At 49.3% G+C, this 17,604-nt stretch overlaps 1 protein-coding gene across 1 annotated transcript in view; it reads left to right on the forward strand.

Moving 5' to 3' along the window:
- Positions 1-4,212: 4,212 nt before the first annotated feature.
- The window catches only part of Kcnj6 (potassium channel, inwardly rectifying subfamily J, member 6), a 34,525-nt gene continuing 21,133 nt past the window's right edge, over positions 4,213-17,604 (forward strand). Inside the window, exon 1 of the mRNA XM_013027480.1 lies at positions 4,213-5,127. Within this exon, the coding sequence (XP_012882934.1) occupies positions 4,230-5,127 (898 nt within the window). The 5' untranslated portion in view covers positions 4,213-4,229. The remainder of the gene's footprint in view (positions 5,128-17,604) is intronic.

Consider the following 17,604-nt stretch of genomic DNA (forward strand, 5'->3'; position numbering starts at 1 on the left):
CTTCCAGTGGTTTAGGTTTAGGCCAAGAGGTGGGCTTGTCGGAGCTCATGATTTTTTTTGGTTTGAGTTGTGTGCGTGCGTGCGTGCGTGCGTGCGTGCGTGTGTGTGTGTGTGTGTGTGTGTGTGTGTGTGTGTGTGTGTGTGCAGGAAAGCTGGGCTCTCTTTGCTTGGTTTTCAAAGAGACTAAAGGGGCACATGCATTTACATTCTCTCCAGTCATCAAACGCAAATACTCAATTCTTCCAAATGCTAGTTCTTACAAACACAAATATTAACTGTGCATCTCCTTCCTTTTGCGTCTCTCCGCTCTCTCATAACCACTCTCCCTGATGGTTCACTCATATCTACCTAACGATATCATGTATTTCTGCCCATCTAATTAGAGATAAGGCTTGATTTGATAACAGAAGGAACATCTGTATTGATCCAAACAGCTACTTGGAGGTTTTTCCTTGCTTCTATAAATAGGTGGCAGGTCTTCAACACAGCTCACGACCCAGGCTCCTTCCCTCCTGACTCCCGCATCCCTCCCCACCCATAGCTCAGGACCCAGGTTCCTTCTCCCTGACTCCTGCATCCCCTACAGAAGGGTCAAAGACAGAAGAGGGGGCAGAGCCAGTGTGGAAGACCTTAATCGAGAAAGGGACACCTTTCTGTAGACAGGCCAGCACTCAGCCTCCGTGGCCACCCTGACTGACAGCAGACAAATAGCAGGGTCCTGTGACACAGAAACACAAGCAATGACATGAACACGGCAACATGAACATGGCAACATAATGTGAACGAGATAGGCAGAATTCCCTCTCTGGGATTTCAGCTTACATTGACCAATTAGAACTGAAGGGAAGAGCAATGAGCAGGAGGTTTCGTTGATTTGGGGTTGCTAACGCTCGATTCTTTTCCATTAGTCACGGCACGGTTTCCACAGGTCTTATTCTTGGGAGCAAACATGTTGGCCTTGAACTTGGCAATGTAATGAGCAGTGGCTGAACCCATGAACTATTGAGTCACACACATGCTTGGGTGTGTATGTGTGTGTGCACGCGTGCACATACATACACACACACACACACACACACACACCCTCTCTTTGATGTTGGCATCATTTGACATAACCTGTTTATCTGCTGTCTAGAACCCTACTGGTAGTAGCCTGCTTTGGTCATAAGGGGCTTCAGGTCTTTAGTAAACCTTGTGGTGGAGAAGGCTAGAGTAGTCAATCTGACAAACCCTCTTCTTCCACCTCAGGACTGGGCGGGGCCCAGCGCCTGGGGTAGCTGCCCAGTCGGCCTACCAGCAATCAAGACCATAATATGCTCCAGGCCTCCTGGGCGACACAGCTTTTCCAGCTGGCAGAGCTCCATCCAGTCATTATTCCACATGGAATCCTATTTAGACACCATGCAAAGCAAAATTAGCAGCAAGCGGTCAGATATGATCTAAAATTTAGGACCGAAAGCATTCCCGCAGGGAAGGCTGCTGGTAAACAGAGGAGGAGCCCTCCACCCTCATCCCCATCCCTCCTCCACCCCTCTCCTGGCGGCCTCTCTTCCACCCCCACCCAGGCAGCTGTTTTAAGAGGTAAAATGAGCATATTTCCTCATTTACAATTGAAGGGCCATTGAGAGCAATGATGTAAAAGTCAAAGCTATCACAGCACACAGCAGGCTCTGCGGGTCCCTTGCTCGCTCTTCCTTGGACTGAAAACATCAAAACAGGTTTATGCAATCAATCTGCAAGACAACTAAGCAGCTCCAGGCAAAGCTGGTCCACACATTAAGATGGCACCACTCCAGTCCCATCCCCGGCTACTTCCTTACTCCCACCAGATCTCAGTTGTCCTTTAACCATGGAAAAAGCATCTATTCCTGAAGAGGCAACACAGCTACCACGGCCCGGAATGAAAGCCGGGAGGGAGACATGGCTTATAAAACTTTTAGAGGCTCTGAAATTATTGGCTACATAAATAATTTTATACAGTGGTTGACACGCATGTAACAGCAGGTTCCAAAATCGCCTGCCCTCAGAATCAGACTTTTCCTAATACATCATTAGCTAATACATTCTGCATGAGGACCACCAGAAAGAAAATAACCGCACTCCAAACTACAGATGCTAAATGCTGAGGCAGAAACCCAACCAAATGTGTGAATACACACACGGGGGGAGAGAGAGAGGGAACATTTCTCCACACTTCTTTTATAACCTTGGCATTGAGTCAAACCATGAGGGTACAGCGCATGCATACTAACAAAAGCAAGAACACTTTCTAAGCTCTGTAATTTGACCAGAGAGGGAAGTTCTGGCTCAAAATTCTTGCTCTAAAATAGAACAATAAGGAAATAATTTATTATAATCAGATCTGAGTCACGTGTCTCTTGCAGACACGGCTGTGGGTTTGCTTAACCTTACAACAATGGTGATTGTGTGTGGAGAGATGGGCAGGTAGTGAGCAATCGGAGGCTCAGCGGGTTTGAATGCCAGGGTCTAACCAAACTTGATGACTTCAATAACAAGCGTCTATGATCTCACAGTCCTGACAGGAGGCTGGAAGCCGGGTTGGGGTGCCAGCAGGGCTGGTTTCTGGCTAGCCTGCCCTTGTCGATGGAGCTTTGTCAGCGTGCCCATGTGAGGCCTCCTCTCCCACACATCCTCGCCGTCTCTTCCCCGGCTCATAAGGACACAGGCCTGTTACATTAGGAGCCCCGCTCCTTCTACCTGTAGTCCTTTCCTTAAGGATTCCATCCTCAATAGCTAAGATATGGAACCAACCGAGATGCCCCTCAGGAGATGAATGGATCAAGAAAATGTGGTATATATACACAATGGAATTCTATGCCTCCATCAGAAAGAATGACATTGCCCCATTTGCTAGGAAATGGAAAAACTTGGAAAAAATTATATTAAGTGAAGTAAGCCAGGCCCAAAGAAACATAGGTCCCATGGTTTCCCTTATTTGCAATATCTAGTATATGTCTGGGACAAGCAGAAAAGGTCAAAAGCTACATTCATATGACCACATAAGATGATGTTAAGTGAAATGAACCCAAGAGAGGGACACAAGTGGTTTTTTTCTTTCTTGTTATAGTTTTTAACATATTTATAATGTACCATGTGATTTTTTTTGTTTCTTTGGAATGTTCCTCGCCCATGGTATAACCCCTGTTTTCACTGTATTTGATTCCAGTGCCCTCCATCTTGTATATACATTTTTCTGATTTGGGGAGGGGAAGGGAAATAACTTTTTTATAAAGTAAAAATTTTAAAAATTGGGCGGGGCTGGGCGCTGGTGGCTCACACCTGTAATCCTAGCTACTCAGGAGGCTGAGATCTGAGGATCGCGGTTCAAAGCCAGCCGGGGCAGGAGAGACCGTGAGACTCCTATCTCCAATAAACCACCAGAAAACCGGAAGTGGCGCTGTAACTCAAGTGGTAGAGCGCTCGCCTTGAGCTGAAGAGCTGAGGGACAGCGCCCAGGCCCAGAGTTCAAGCCCCACGACCAACAAAAAAAAAAAAATTGGGTGGGGAAGGTGGCTCAGTGGTAGAGCGCTTGCCTTGCATGCTCAAGGCCCTGGGTTCGATTCCTCAGCACCACATAAGCAAAAAAGAAAAAAGCCGGAAGTGGCGCTGTGGCTCAAGTGATAGAGTGCTAGCCTTGAGCTGAAGAGCTGAGGGACAGTGCCCAGGCCCAGAGTTCAGGCCCCATGACCAACCAAAAGGAAAAAAAGAATTAAAAAAATTAAAAGTTGAAAATAAAGATTCCATCCTCACATTATTCACAATCAGACCTGAAGCTTCACCCCACGGTCCAGGTTCTGGGACTCACGATTCAGTTTCAGGGGGCCCACACTTGCTAAGCAGTAGAAGCCCACCTGTCTGAATCCCAAGCTGACTTCTTGAAAGAGCTGGCTGCCTCTCCCTGTCTCAGACGGAGGAAGAGACACCCCACCCCACCCCCTACAGCAGGCACAGTGACACCTGGCAGGGAGATGAGGGCTCTGTAAGAAGCTCCATCCTGGCGGGCCGGCTGGCAGAGGACCCGGACAAGCCAGCTCACGGCACACAGAGGCCCAATGGCCACGCCAGAGGCCCATCCCAAGCTACACTAACGCCGTTCACTATGAGGCTCGCACAGGTCTGTTATCTGTAGAGAGACAGCATTTCATTAAGTTCTTTCTTTCTGTCTGTCTGTCTTTGAACCACCAGCTAACGTCCTGGAGGGCGACTCAATGGACCAGGACGTGGAGAGTCCAGTGGCCATTCACCAGCCAAAGCTGCCGAAGCAGGCCCGAGACGACCTCCCAAGACACATCAGCCGGGACCGGACCAAAAGGAAAATCCAAAGATACGTGAGGAAGGACGGGAAATGCAACGTCCACCACGGCAACGTGCGGGAGACCTACCGCTACCTGACCGACATCTTCACCACGCTGGTGGACCTCAAGTGGAGGTTCAACCTGCTCATCTTCGTCATGGTTTACACGGTGACGTGGCTGTTCTTTGGCATGATCTGGTGGCTCATTGCCTACATCCGTGGAGACATGGACCACATAGAAGACCCCGCGTGGACTCCCTGCGTCACCAACCTCAACGGCTTCGTCTCCGCCTTTCTGTTCTCCATCGAGACGGAAACCACCATCGGCTACGGCTACCGGGTGATCACAGATAAGTGCCCGGAGGGAATTATTCTCCTCTTAATCCAGTCTGTGCTGGGCTCCATCGTGAACGCGTTCATGGTGGGATGCATGTTTGTGAAAATATCTCAGCCCAAGAAGAGGGCAGAGACGCTGGTGTTTTCCACCCACGCGGTCATCTCCATGCGGGACGGGAAGCTGTGCCTGATGTTCCGAGTGGGAGACCTCCGGAACTCCCACATCGTGGAGGCCTCCATCCGGGCCAAGCTCATCAAGTCCAAGCAGACTTCAGAGGGGGAGTTCATCCCCCTGAACCAGACGGACATCAACGTGGGCTACTACACAGGCGACGACCGGCTGTTTCTGGTGTCACCGCTGATCATTAGCCACGAAATTAACCAACAGAGTCCTTTCTGGGAGATCTCCAAAGCTCAGCTGCCTAAAGAGGAACTGGAAATTGTGGTCATCCTAGAAGGAATGGTGGAAGCCACAGGTAAGACGGCTGCTCCCTGGGTGATCTGTGGGATGGGTGCTCCGTCCACTGCTCCCTGGGTGATCTGTGGGATGGGGGCTCCGTCCACTGCTCCCTGGGTGATCTGTGGGATGGGTGCTCGCTCAGTCCACTGCTCCCTGGGTGATCTGTGGGATGGGGGCTCCGTCCACTGGGCCATATCATACTGAGCCTTGCTCACCATTGACCAGTCACTTCTTCCGTGAAATTAGATGCTTCTGTGTCCATTAAGTTCAAGTATATTCCTTAAGAATACAGTGTGTGTGCGTGTGTGCGTGTGAACCTGTGTACACGCTTGTGTTAATGACAGTACTGGGGCTTGGGCCCTGTCCTGTAGCTTCTTCAACTCAAAGCTGGCACTCTACCACTTGAGCAACACCTCCACTTCTGGTTGTTTGGGTTGTTAATGACAGATCGTCTCATGATCTTTCCTGCCCAGGCTGACTTTGAACTGTAGTCTTCAGATCTCAGCTTCTCAAGGAGCTAGAATTATAGGTGTGAGCCACCAGTACCTGGCTCTCTTCCCATTTTTAAAGCCCTTTAGAAAATATTAACAAGCATGACAAAAACTACTGCTGGGATATTTTAAATTTCCAGATATTAAGTTAAAATCCGATCTGTCTCTTAACATGTTTTTAAAATAGCTTTAAAATGTGGCTCATTGAAATGCTTACATTATTTATTACTAAACCAAAGGGAAGAAATTAAGCCATTCCAAAGTAGGGAGGGAAATGGGCCTGAAAAACAGTTTTAATAAAAATGTATTTTCACCCCCCTCTCAGGGTGCATTTGTTAGACACCAGAGTTAGTTTTCCTTTTGTATCCAGAGCAGTCTCTCTGCACTCTACCTGCAAACCCTAGCAGACATTGTACCGCGGACTGAGCGACAAACACCAGCATAAAAGCAAAGGACTTGAAGAGCCACCCATCCATTCATGGCAGTCCTATTGATCTTTCTACTACTTGCACTAATCATGGCTGCGTTTGAGTGGAGGTGATCTGTTCTCTAAACAGAAAGCACTCTCTGTTTCCTCTGAAGTCTCCTCTGGCATCTTCATACAGGCTGCACCTCCCAAGAGCCAAGAACATCCTGCCTGTAATTGTCCGTAAACATCCCACACAATAGAGCCATGAGCCCTGAACCCCAGTGCTGACAGCAGTAGCTCCCAGGAAGAATGTAAAGTAAAATGCCAGTTCATCCAGAACTCACTGCTTTGAGCCCCAGCGTGTCCCCCTTCACACACGACCTGTCCTTCTGGGTTTCTAAGTCTTCACCTTGAGTTGCTGGGTTGTTTGACTGTTTCTGGATATGCCCACTCAGCCCTGAGCAGGCACGGTTCTCCATCAACCTCTTGACAATAGACGCAGTCTAGTTGCCCTGAACATCCAACTTCCATTCCCCAGGCCCCTGCAAGAAAGCGGTCATGTCCTCTGCCACACTGTCCCAGAATTTTGTAATTTTTTTCTTTTGTCAGTCACAGGACTTGAACTCTGTGCCTGGGCGCTGTCCCTCAGCTCTTTAGCTCAAGGTGAGCGCTCTACCGCTTGAGCCACAGCACCACTTCTGGTTTTCTGCTGGTTAACTGGAAATAAGAGTCTCATGGACTTCCCTGCCCAGGCTAGCTTTGAACTTCAGTCCTCAGACCTCAGCCTCCTGAGTACCTAGGATGAATAGCTAGCGTGGGCCACTGGCCCCTGGCTACAATACATTTTTTTCAAGTGCAGCAAATACTGAAAACACGAAACATGAGTAAAGCTTGTGCACGGTGCTTGCGAATCCAGTGCTGTCCTTCCACAGAGCACTAAGAACACAGACCGAATCTAAACAGCCCTCCACACGGCAGCCCATCTGCAGCGCCAACCACCGGTAGGCCTCTAACATAACATCCTTGAATAGAATCTTCATTACCAGGGACTGGCCTACTGTTCCCTAAACAGGCAGTGGCTCAGTTCTTCATCCACCTCTGTGCAGTGCTTACAGAGGGATAAGGGGTCAGTATATATTTATCCTACCCTGCACTGTGTGCTTAAGTTGTGGAAAATGAGCCGCAGAAATTGGCATCAGGCAGTAATAGGTCAAGACTGTGCGATGAGAAAACTCTTCCCGGCTCGAACCCACACGCCCCTCTTATTTAAAGATCTTTCCCTGTGTTTTGAACTGTAACTGTGATGAAATACTAAACAATAGCTCTATACCTTCCACCCGGGGTTTGTTTTGTTTTGTTTTGTTTTATGCTCTCCCCAGGCAATGGGTGGGGTTGGGAGCCAGGAGAAAAGAGAAGAAGGAAAGGAGAGAGAAGAAGCGAGATGCTGGGCTGGGAAGGTGGCTCAGTGGTAGAGCGCTTGCCTTGCCTGCTCGAGGCCCTGGGTTCGATTCCTCAGCACCACATAAGAAAAAAGCCGGAAGTGATGCTGTGGCTCAAGTGGTAGAGTGCTAGCCTTGAGCTGAAGATGAAAGAGAAGAAAGAAAGAAAGAGAGAGAGAAAAGAGAAAGGAGCGGTGATGTAAAGTAGCAGGGAAGAAAGGAAGAGGGAGGAAGAAGAACGGAGAGAAGTAAGAAGGATGGAGAGGAAAGGGGAAGAGGAGGCAAGGAAGGAGGGAAAGAGAATAAGAAGGGAGATGTGAGAGGAAAGGAGGGGAAGGGGAGGAGGAGGGAGAGATGAGGGCCAGGGCGAGGGGGCGGGGAAGGAATTCTCTTGAAGCCGGGAATGCGGTGGCTTTCCCCACCTCGTGAGCACAGGGACTCTGGCACCCCCTCGTGGTATCCTGAAGTGTTGCAGCTCAGGCAGCATCAGCTGACCACTCGTGATTGCAATCCTCAGACTCCCAGGCTCCTGTTAGGACCAGAGGGACAGCTGTGGACGGATCTCACCACCATTGTGTCTCTGGCCTCTGATTCCTGGGGTGACCCCACTTCACATGCAAGACCCCAGCTTTGCACTCCCTCACAGAACGCCCAGCCTGGGGGGGGGGGGCGGGGGGGGAGGAAAATTTGGAGTAAGCAAATTTAATTTCCAGAGTCTTAATTCTCCCTGGGGCAGAAATGTCTCTCTGATGAAAGCTCATGACCGGTGAGACTATCCAACGGGAGAGACATTGTTTTCTTGGTAATCCGCAGTGATCCTTGCCTCTAAGTCTGGGCAGTTGCCAACAGGAAGAATAAAAATGCTCACCTCTGTGCCTCAGAAAAGGAAATCATTCCTCATTTTACTTAAAAACAGGATGCATTCTAATTTCTGAAAAAGTAGAGGAGGAGGGCTATTCTAGAAAGTTCTGGAAGAATCTGGAAACCGGACATGTCTTGTCCTTTCCTTATAATAACAGTTCAGTACAATTCCATGCCTTGGTATAACTCATCCCTTAGGCTTCAGAGGGATATTTCTTTGTGAATGAAAACCACAAATGGGATTTACAGGCATTAAACAGGCTCTTGGGGAGAAGGAAAAGAATGTTTACTGTATCAAAGCCACAAGAAAAACAAATACAGGGCAAAGGCATGATGAGAACTAATTCACAAGGATCTAATTATTCATGCCCGTGCAGGGCTGGAAATCAGAAACCATGAAAACCAAGTAAATGGCCCCCTCGACACATTGCTTCTCTCAGGCTAGACACTGACCTTGAACATCTGGTCAGGCATCTGGATTAGCCCTCATCCTGACTCAATACACCTCCCTGTCATGGGCACCCGGGGCCCACAGCAACCTGGACAGGCTTTGTCTGGAGTCCTGTACGACCTCACAGAAGTCTGCCCACCTGTGTCTTGGATCTGCTGGGAGCTTACTAGAAGAGTAGAGAGATGGCCGTATTACATACAGGGCTTGTGATATGGCAACCCCACCTGCACCGTGTGGCTGACTACCACCTCCAGTAGAACATGAGCCCCTAGGAGGGAGGAGGACAGGGGCCTAGACCTCCTTGATGTCCCCTGAAGGACAGACAGACTCACACACACACACACACACACACACACACACACACACACACGGGACAGACCCACGTTCTCCGGATAGCATCAGCCTAGTCCCGCCTAAGTCAAAGGGACAATCGAGGTGACCTCTCAAGAACTTTCCAGTCATGTGATTCTATTTTTGAAAACGAATCAAACCCTGGAAAATTCTGACACCAGCCACCCAGACGCTGCGGAGTTGGCCACGTCTCCTCTGCAAATAGACTTTTAAAGGGGGCCCTTTGTGCTCCCGACACATGGGCAATCTGGAGCTGGTTGATGTTTACAGAAGGCTTCGTAGCTATGTAAACAAACGTGCACCGCAGCTGTGGCGAAGGCACGTTAAAATAGTAGAGCATGCATATAGACGGGTATTTATAGAGGGCAAGTGGGCCTCGGGCGCATGGCACCCGCCCAGCGCCGGGCACGCTGCCAGCCTGCTCCTCGCTGTAGCCTTCCCAGCCAGCCTCCATTTGTCACCCCCCCCCCCCGAGATGATGTGGCTATGACCGGCCCCAGCACTGAGCCTCAGGGGCATGGAACCTTTGGGGTGCCCTTAACTCCTTATGAGATGTATACAATTTAGACGGAAACAGCAGATAGAACCATTAACCCCTGACCACCTGCCATTCGCGCCTCACAACTGTCACTTCAGGACCAAAGTCGTCCATACCTTACTAACTTTCCCCCACATCCCAGCATTCCACCTGCACACGTCTAAGTACCTGTCTCCAAAAGATAAGTCCTTTTATAAAGTACTCTGATTCAGTTATGCCAGCTAAAATAATTAACAGTGATTTCTTAAGATCCAATAGCTATTCAGTGTTCAAGCTGCCAATTACCTCATAAATGTCATCCATTTTTGTTTGTTTGGATTTACAGTCTGCATAATTGTATGAATAAGCTCTGTTGGCCAGGCGCTGGTGACTCAATCATCAATCCTAACTACTCAGGAAACAGAAATCTACGGATCATGGTTCAAAGCTAGACCAAGCAGGAAAATCTGTGAGACTCTTTATCTCCAGTTAATCACAGAAAAAGCTGGAAGTGGCTCTGTGGCTCATCCAGTAAGTGAGAGAGAGAGAGAGATTCAGAAAGACTTACATACTGATTTGAAAACTGAGGAAGTAGAAGAAAAGAGACAGCTTCCTGATGCTTAGTGGGTGCCGCCCTGCGGTGAGCTTCTGTATCTGTGGATTTTTGGCTTTGTGGATTTGAAGGATCGTAAATACTTGCACTTGGACATGGAGACTTTCTTGACATTTACTTCCTAAACCATGGAGTTCCCGCCAGAATCTACCCAGCATACACACTGCACTAGCTATTATAAGTAATCCAGAGAGGATTACATATCCATGAGTGAAAGTGTGTAGGTGTATATACACATTCTATACCATTTTATATAAGGAGTTTGAGATCCTGAGGACTGGGGTGTCTGGAGGGATTCTAGAGTTAATCCCTCATAGATGCTAAGAGAAAAATACGTACAGACAAGGAAGCAAGTCTGACCACTCAGTGTCCTGTGCATGAGTGACCAGGGGGAGGCCAGGAAACCCCAGAGACGGGGAAAGGCAGGCTGCCCTTCACCCTGGACAAGCCTAGCTAGCGTGGCATTGCTCACAGACAAACATGAATCCCATCCCAGAAAGCAGCTCTTCCGTGAGGACAAGGAAACAGATTCCAAGACCAAGGACCTGTGATGTGGCTCAGGTCACGTGGCCTCAGGCAGAGCAGGAAAGTGAGGGTCAAGGCTGTAGCTGGTGCTTGCAGCTCAGTGCTCGGAGTCACCAGTGCTCGTTACTCAGTGAATATTCTGTGAAGGAAAAATGTACCCAGAAAAAGTTAACTCATATTTAATGTGCAGACTGCTGGAGTTAATGTACTGTCTCCTCTTCTTTCCCACCAATAATTCAAAGTCCCTTGTTTGCTTTCCCAGTGTGATCGATTCACATGAATTTTAAATGACCACATATTAAAATTAGCTGCACCCTCTAACCATTCTGGTTATTGAGCACTAAGGAGCCCCGGGGGAGAGTCTGCCGCTGCCCTGCGCCTGACTTCCAGGCACCGTTTTTCTTGCTGTAATCACACTGTCACTCTGCTCTGATAGGGAGCTTTGATTCGGCCACGTGTGGAGGACGAGCTGGTAGAAGCTAACACTGCCGTGCTCTGGGGCTGTGTCTAGTAATAATTATTCAGCGATTACAGAGCTCAAATCTTATGTTCCCCTTTTGATACGTGGCTGCTAATCCCTCTAGTGGCAAGCTACTATCACCAGATTTACCATTTTCCTTTTAAGAGCTATCACCTAAATTACCCAGACTGGGAAGCAGTTAGTGGATAAGATCTGAAAAGCTACAAACTGGGGTGAAAAATCTTCACAGTGAGATCTACCTGTAAGTCTCTGTAAGGAGACTATCTCCTTGCTCAAGATCTATCGACTAACATCAATCCTGGTTACAGAGGGAGCAGAGCAGAAGAATCAGAGTTAGAGGCCACCCTCCATGGTAAGGTCCTATCTCAACAATAACCAGCAAAACACAGAGCTGGAGGTGTGGCTCAAATGTTAGAGTACCAGCCTAGCAAGCATAAAGCCCTGGGTTTAAACTCACATACTATGAAAGAAGGAAAGAAAGTGGGGGAAAGTTGGAGGGGGAAGGGAGAAGAAAGGGAGAGAAGGAAGGAGGGAGGGAGGCAAGCAGGCAGGCAAACTCCCAACCCAAGGCTCCCTTCTAAAATGTCCATCTTAATATCACCTATCCCAGTAAAGAAACTAGCTGAGTCAAATCTAACGTCAATTGCTCCCAGCTTGTAGGGACCCTGTGTTCTGGTTTGCTAATGTCCTAACCATCTGCAGCTGGGTGCACAGTTAAACTCTCCCACCACAGCTTCAGGGAAATTGCAAGAGATCAAACACCTGACACTACTACTACACATTTCCCACAATCCAGAAGGCATTTAGAGTACCATAGTTTAGAAGGTATTATGGTTGTAAAAAACGGTCAGAATACTCTATAAAATGACTCATTATTAAAACAGAAGTACCAGAAAAGTCCATTGTTCTCCAAATGGGCCATGCGAGGTGACTAGAATTTTTTGAGACTCAGTAGGAATCAGAGAGGTTACACACAAAAAAGGCAGTGGAGGGGCTAGGAAGTGGCTCAGTGGTAGAGCACTTGCCTTGCATGCATGAGGCCCTGGGTTCGATTCCTCAGCACCACATAAGCAGAAAAGGCCAGAAGTGGTGCTATGGCTCAACTGGTAGAGCGCTAGCCTTGAGCTAGCGAGCTGAGGGACAGCGCCCAGGTCCAGGGTTCAAGCCCCATGACCAACAACAACAAAAAAAGGCAATGTGAGGCCAGGCACCGGTTTCTCACTCTATAATCCTAGCTATTCAAGAGGCTGATATCTGAGGATCATGGTTCAAAGCTAGCCCATGCAGGAAAGTCCATGAGATTCTTAGTTCCAATAAGCTACTCAAAAAAGCTGAAAATAGAGCTGTGGCTCAAGTAGTAGAACACTAGCTAGCCTTAAGTACCAAGAGGCTCCTGGACAGAGCTGAGGCCCTGAGTTCCAACACCAGGACTGTCTCACACACACACACACACACAGATGCAATGTAGGATTCAAAACCAAAAGAAAAATCAAACAACCACCTACAAGTTAGCTCTTAAAAAGAAAACAGCACTAAAGAAAACGGCACTGGTGGCTCACGCCTGTCATCCTGGCTACTCAGGAGGCTGAGATCTAAGGATCGCGGTTCAAAGTCAGCCCGGGCTGGAAAGTCCATGAGACTCTACCAAAAAACCAGAAGTGGCGCTGTGGCTCAAGTGATAGAGCATTCACCTTGAGCAGAAGAGCTGAGGGACAGCGCCCAGGCCCAGAGTACAAGCCCCATAACTGACAAAAAAGAAAAAGAAAAGAAAAGAAACAGCTCTATTCCAGTTACAAGAAAGATGTCCATACAGAGTCTCTAATTCCTTAAACAAGCAAAGTTTAATTATTTCCTAGAGCTTTCAGTTATATAAGGCTGACAGTGTTGTCAGGGAACCTCTTCCTGACAATTTCTAACATCCAGAAGATCACGGGAAACCACGTAAAACATACACACACACACACACACACACACCCCAAACAGCCAGAGCTGCCTCCTGTCCAGTGAGCGCCTCTCAGCCCCTCCCCCACATAGGAGCCTGCATACTGCCTTAATTTCTAGCAAGCTTCTTTCTCCAAAGCAATCTCTCTCACCTACCGCTCGGCTCATCAATGCCCTCCTGCCAAGCCCCAGTAGCCCCATTTACTGGCTGGATTTATGTCTCTCTGCCTCAGTTTCTTCCACTCCTACATTGGTCTCCCCCAGGAGACCTGTGTGAATTACATCAGAGCATCCTCTTTCAGCTCATGGACTACATGGGTAGAAAGCAGCAAAGCTGCGCTAGGAAGGGCACCAGGCCAGGCACCAGGGACCTTGCTGCTGGTGCCGACAGCATGACAAATGACCCCTCTGAAAGTGCTCCGAACCCTCAATGTGACTGACACAAACCCAAGAGTGTCCGTGCACGCGATGGTGAACGCAGCGTGGGGCGTGAGCCGGGCCGGGCCGCCTCTGCCCTGTCTCCTTCCCATGAATTCCAGATTGATGGGATCTGAATTAATGAGCATTGCTGGGGCCAGTCAGAAGGACTTCGTGTCCTATAAATAGCAGCATCCATCATAACAATGTCCGCCAGAGGTGGACGTGAATTTGACCGTGCTCAGGTCTTCTGAAGCCAGTGGCAACAGGACTGATAGTTTGAATCTGGGAACAACACTTCTATGTTACCAGTTCCTCATCCATAGAGTCCTTTCAACTGTTGAGGGGTCCTCTGATGCCCTTATTTTGAAAACTCGTTTTTTTTAAACTATTAGCTAAATAATTTTTTTAAACTATTAGCTAAATAATTTTTCCCTTAGGGGTAGCTCTGCTCTAATGTACTGACCTGTTTTCACAAGGTTGAGGGACAGACAGGATTTTCTGGACAGCCAATTTCATTGTTCCCTGTTTCCAATAAAAGAATACTGAGCTGGACACTGGTGGCTCATGCCTGTCATCCTAGCCACTCAGGACGCTGAATTCTGAGCATTGTTTTGAAGGCAGCACAGACAGGAAAGTCCATGAGACTCTTACTCCAATGAACTACTCAGAAAAAGCCAACTGTGGAGCTGGGGCTCATGTGGTAGAGTGCTAGCTAGCTTTGAACACAAAGAGGCTCAGGGACAATGCCAAGGCCCTGAGTTCAACCCCCAGGACTGGTGGAGAGAAAGAAAGAGAGAGAGAGAGGGAGGGCAGGAAAGAAGGAAGGAAGGAAGGAATGAAGAAAGGAAGGAAGATTCCACGCACTCAGATATGAATATCCTGCACCAGGAGCCCCATGGAAGGTTAAACTCAGCATTTAGAAGGATCTTCCCCTCAATTTAGAAGGAACCTCTGCTCAAAAGCGGAGACCCATCGCTGCCCCTCTCCTTTGTCTTATTAGGAGCTGCGTATGACTTCCCTTTGATCCGCCAAACACCAGTAAAGACAGCTGCTCTCCCCATGTACTAAATGAGGAAGCTGGCTCTGAGGTGAGGGGCTGGGAACACAGGAACTCTGCCCAAGGGCAAGTGAAAGGCAAGGGGTAATGCTGAGATTGAGTCTTGAAGTTCCCTGTAGCCCCAACACACTTGCCTCTCCTGTCACTCCAGAGGGGAGGGCTGGGCAAGGGCTGCCCGAGGGTCTCCAGGTCTGAACTCATCCGAGCACTGACCCCCTTTGGTGACCAGCCCGCTCCACCCAGCTCACCTGGCCTGGAGAAGTCAGCGGGGAAGCTCTCCCCATACCTTTTGGCATGGGTCCTCCCGGGAGCCGCCTGGTGACCAGCTCCACCCAGGGCCATGTCATCAGATGACCACAGCAGAGCTCTCAGCCAACTGCATCGAAAGTGGCCCAGTGTGTTCGCCAAGCGTGACTCAAAGTTCAACCAAGCAGCCACTGACGACCCTTTGGGGAGGAAAACTTAAGTTTAACATTGACGGGGAGAATTGATTTCCATGCTGAACTCCTGTCAAAAAACACTATCAGAAAAATAATATAGTCAGGCTGGGAACGTGGCTTCGTGGTAGAGTGCTTGCCTAGTGTGCATGAAGCCCTGGGTTCAATTCCTCGGTACCACGTAAACAGAAAAAGTCAGAAGTAGTGCTGTGGCTCAAGTGGTAGAGCACTAGCCTTGAGCTGAAGAGCTGAGGGACAGCGCCCAGGCCCAGAGTTCAAGCCCCAGGACTGGCAAAAAAAAGAAAAAAGGAAAGGAAAATATACAGGCTTTGACTAGCCTAACACAATCTTGTTCAGGTTTATATTTCACTGTGAAACATTGTAGCAGAACTTTTTTTAGCAGGTGGTGGTAGTGGTGATGATAAATGAGGATGATGGTGGTGGTGAGGATGATGATGGTGGTGGGGAAGAGGAGGAGGAGGAGGAAGAAGAGGAAGGGGAGGAGAAGTAGGAGAACAAGGAGGAGGAGAAAGAGGAGGAGAAAGAGGAGGAGGAGGAGGTTGTTGATAGCTAGGATTACAGGCATGAGCCACCAGCACCGAGCTTGGCAAAATCCTATGGACAGTCTCTGTCATCACAACCCACATAGCAAGGTAGCAGCCACAGGCAGGAAGTTAAAAGAGGAAAAAGTGCGCACGGCTCTGTCCCCATACCTTTTTATTCGCGGACACACTATCATTTTAATGTGACATCACATCTTCTTCATGGGGTTTTCTCAAATGTCTAAAAATGTCAAAACCATGTTGAGCTCTTTCCCGTCCCAAAGAGCCAGACACACACTGCAAACACAAGGTGTCATCTATGCCAAGGAGCGCTGGGACGGGGTGGGTAGGCCTTCCCAGCCCACATCGCACACTCTCGATCGCTGGGCATGGGAGAGGAGACCATTTGCACTTGTTTTCTTCCTGAATACAAACATAATGGGAAGCAGAGGTTTCCTGACCTTTCGGAGAGCTAAAATGGAACTTCCGTTCAAAAGCAGAGATCCATCGGAAATCAGCGCTATTATTAACCTCGCCTTTTCAAGACCATGAAAAGAACGTGCGCGGGTCCTCGCTAAGGAGTATTCGTGCGCTCCCCCTTTCTTTTCTCCCAGCGGTTCCCCAACCTCCCCCAGGCAGTGGTTATTCTTAGGGTTGATTGATTTGGAGGCTGGAGGTCCTGAACACCAAGAGCCTTTCTTCAGCTGGCACTGAAGCTAGGAGACTGACCACAGAGCCACCTTTGCAATACAGGAAGTTCCCCACCCACGGCCGCATGTTTGGGACACAGTACAGAAAGTCATCCTTAAACATCCTTAAACAGGTGCCGGTGGCTCAGGCCTGAAAATCGTAGCTACTTAGCAGACTGAGATCTGAAAATCGCTGTTCAAAGCCAGCTTGGGCAGGAAAAGCTATGAGCCTCTGATCTCTAATAAAATACTCAGAAAAAGCCAGAAGTGGCACAGTGACTTAAGTGGTAGAGCGCTAGCCTTGAGCTAAAGAGCTGAGGGACAGTGCTCAGGCCCAGAGTTCAAGGCCCAGGACTGACGCGCGCGCACGCACGCGTGCACACACACACACACACACACACACTGTCAGGGAGGGAGCACAATTTTGTAAGCTGCTCACATCCTTCATGAGCCAAGCAGAGCAATAATAGAGGGCCAAGAAGTTGTCACCATCACTAAATATCTAAAGTTGCCAAATCTCTTCCCTTGATGCCACCAACACCAAGAGCAGGAGCCGGGCGGCTGCGGGCCCAGGTGGGGTGGGCCAGGCCTGTCACTGGTCACACTGTGGAAGGACACCCCAGGTGGGTAAGAGTCACTTCCTCAGCTGCCTGTCGCCTTCTCTCCTCTGAATCTGAATATGGGAGCTTGCCATTGATAACAGCCCTCCGGGGTGGGGCAGCCAAGGTCTGGGGTCCCCGTGATGGGGACCGCTGTGACAAGGGCCACGGAGGCAGAGAGCAGGGCACTGTGGTCCAGCGCTGTCATGTTGTCGCAACAAGTATGTTCAGGAAGACTGAGAAGACAGGAGTGGCCAGGGACTGGAGTCCAAGGGGAAAGCACCACTGTGTCCCCGGCCGGGACCTCCCTCCCTCTGGAACATTCTCTGTGCTTGTCTTCTGGGGCCCGTACGCAGGAAGGTCACTGTTGTCTGAGGTTCTGAGCTCTGTGCAGACTCACCCAATGGGATCTGTGCTTTGATAGACATATTACCTAAAGAATCCTTCTGCACTACTCACCGTGTCAGGTCGCTGGGGCCTCCCACAGCCCGAGACAAACCTGTGACCACTCGTCAGGCACACGGGGTACACAGCTGTCCCTGTCCTTCTCCGGGCATTTCCCAGACTCACCACGCCCACCAGGCCATCTGGACCATGGTATGCTTTCCCCGCCTCCTTCTCCCCCTCTTCCCCCACCTTCCTCTCCCCCTCCTCTCCCACCTCCCTCTCC

The sequence above is a fragment of the Dipodomys ordii genome, unplaced genomic scaffold (assembly GCF_000151885.1).
Source record: "Dipodomys ordii isolate 6190 unplaced genomic scaffold, Dord_2.0 Scaffold104, whole genome shotgun sequence".
Taxonomy (NCBI): Eukaryota; Metazoa; Chordata; class Mammalia; order Rodentia; family Heteromyidae; genus Dipodomys; species Dipodomys ordii.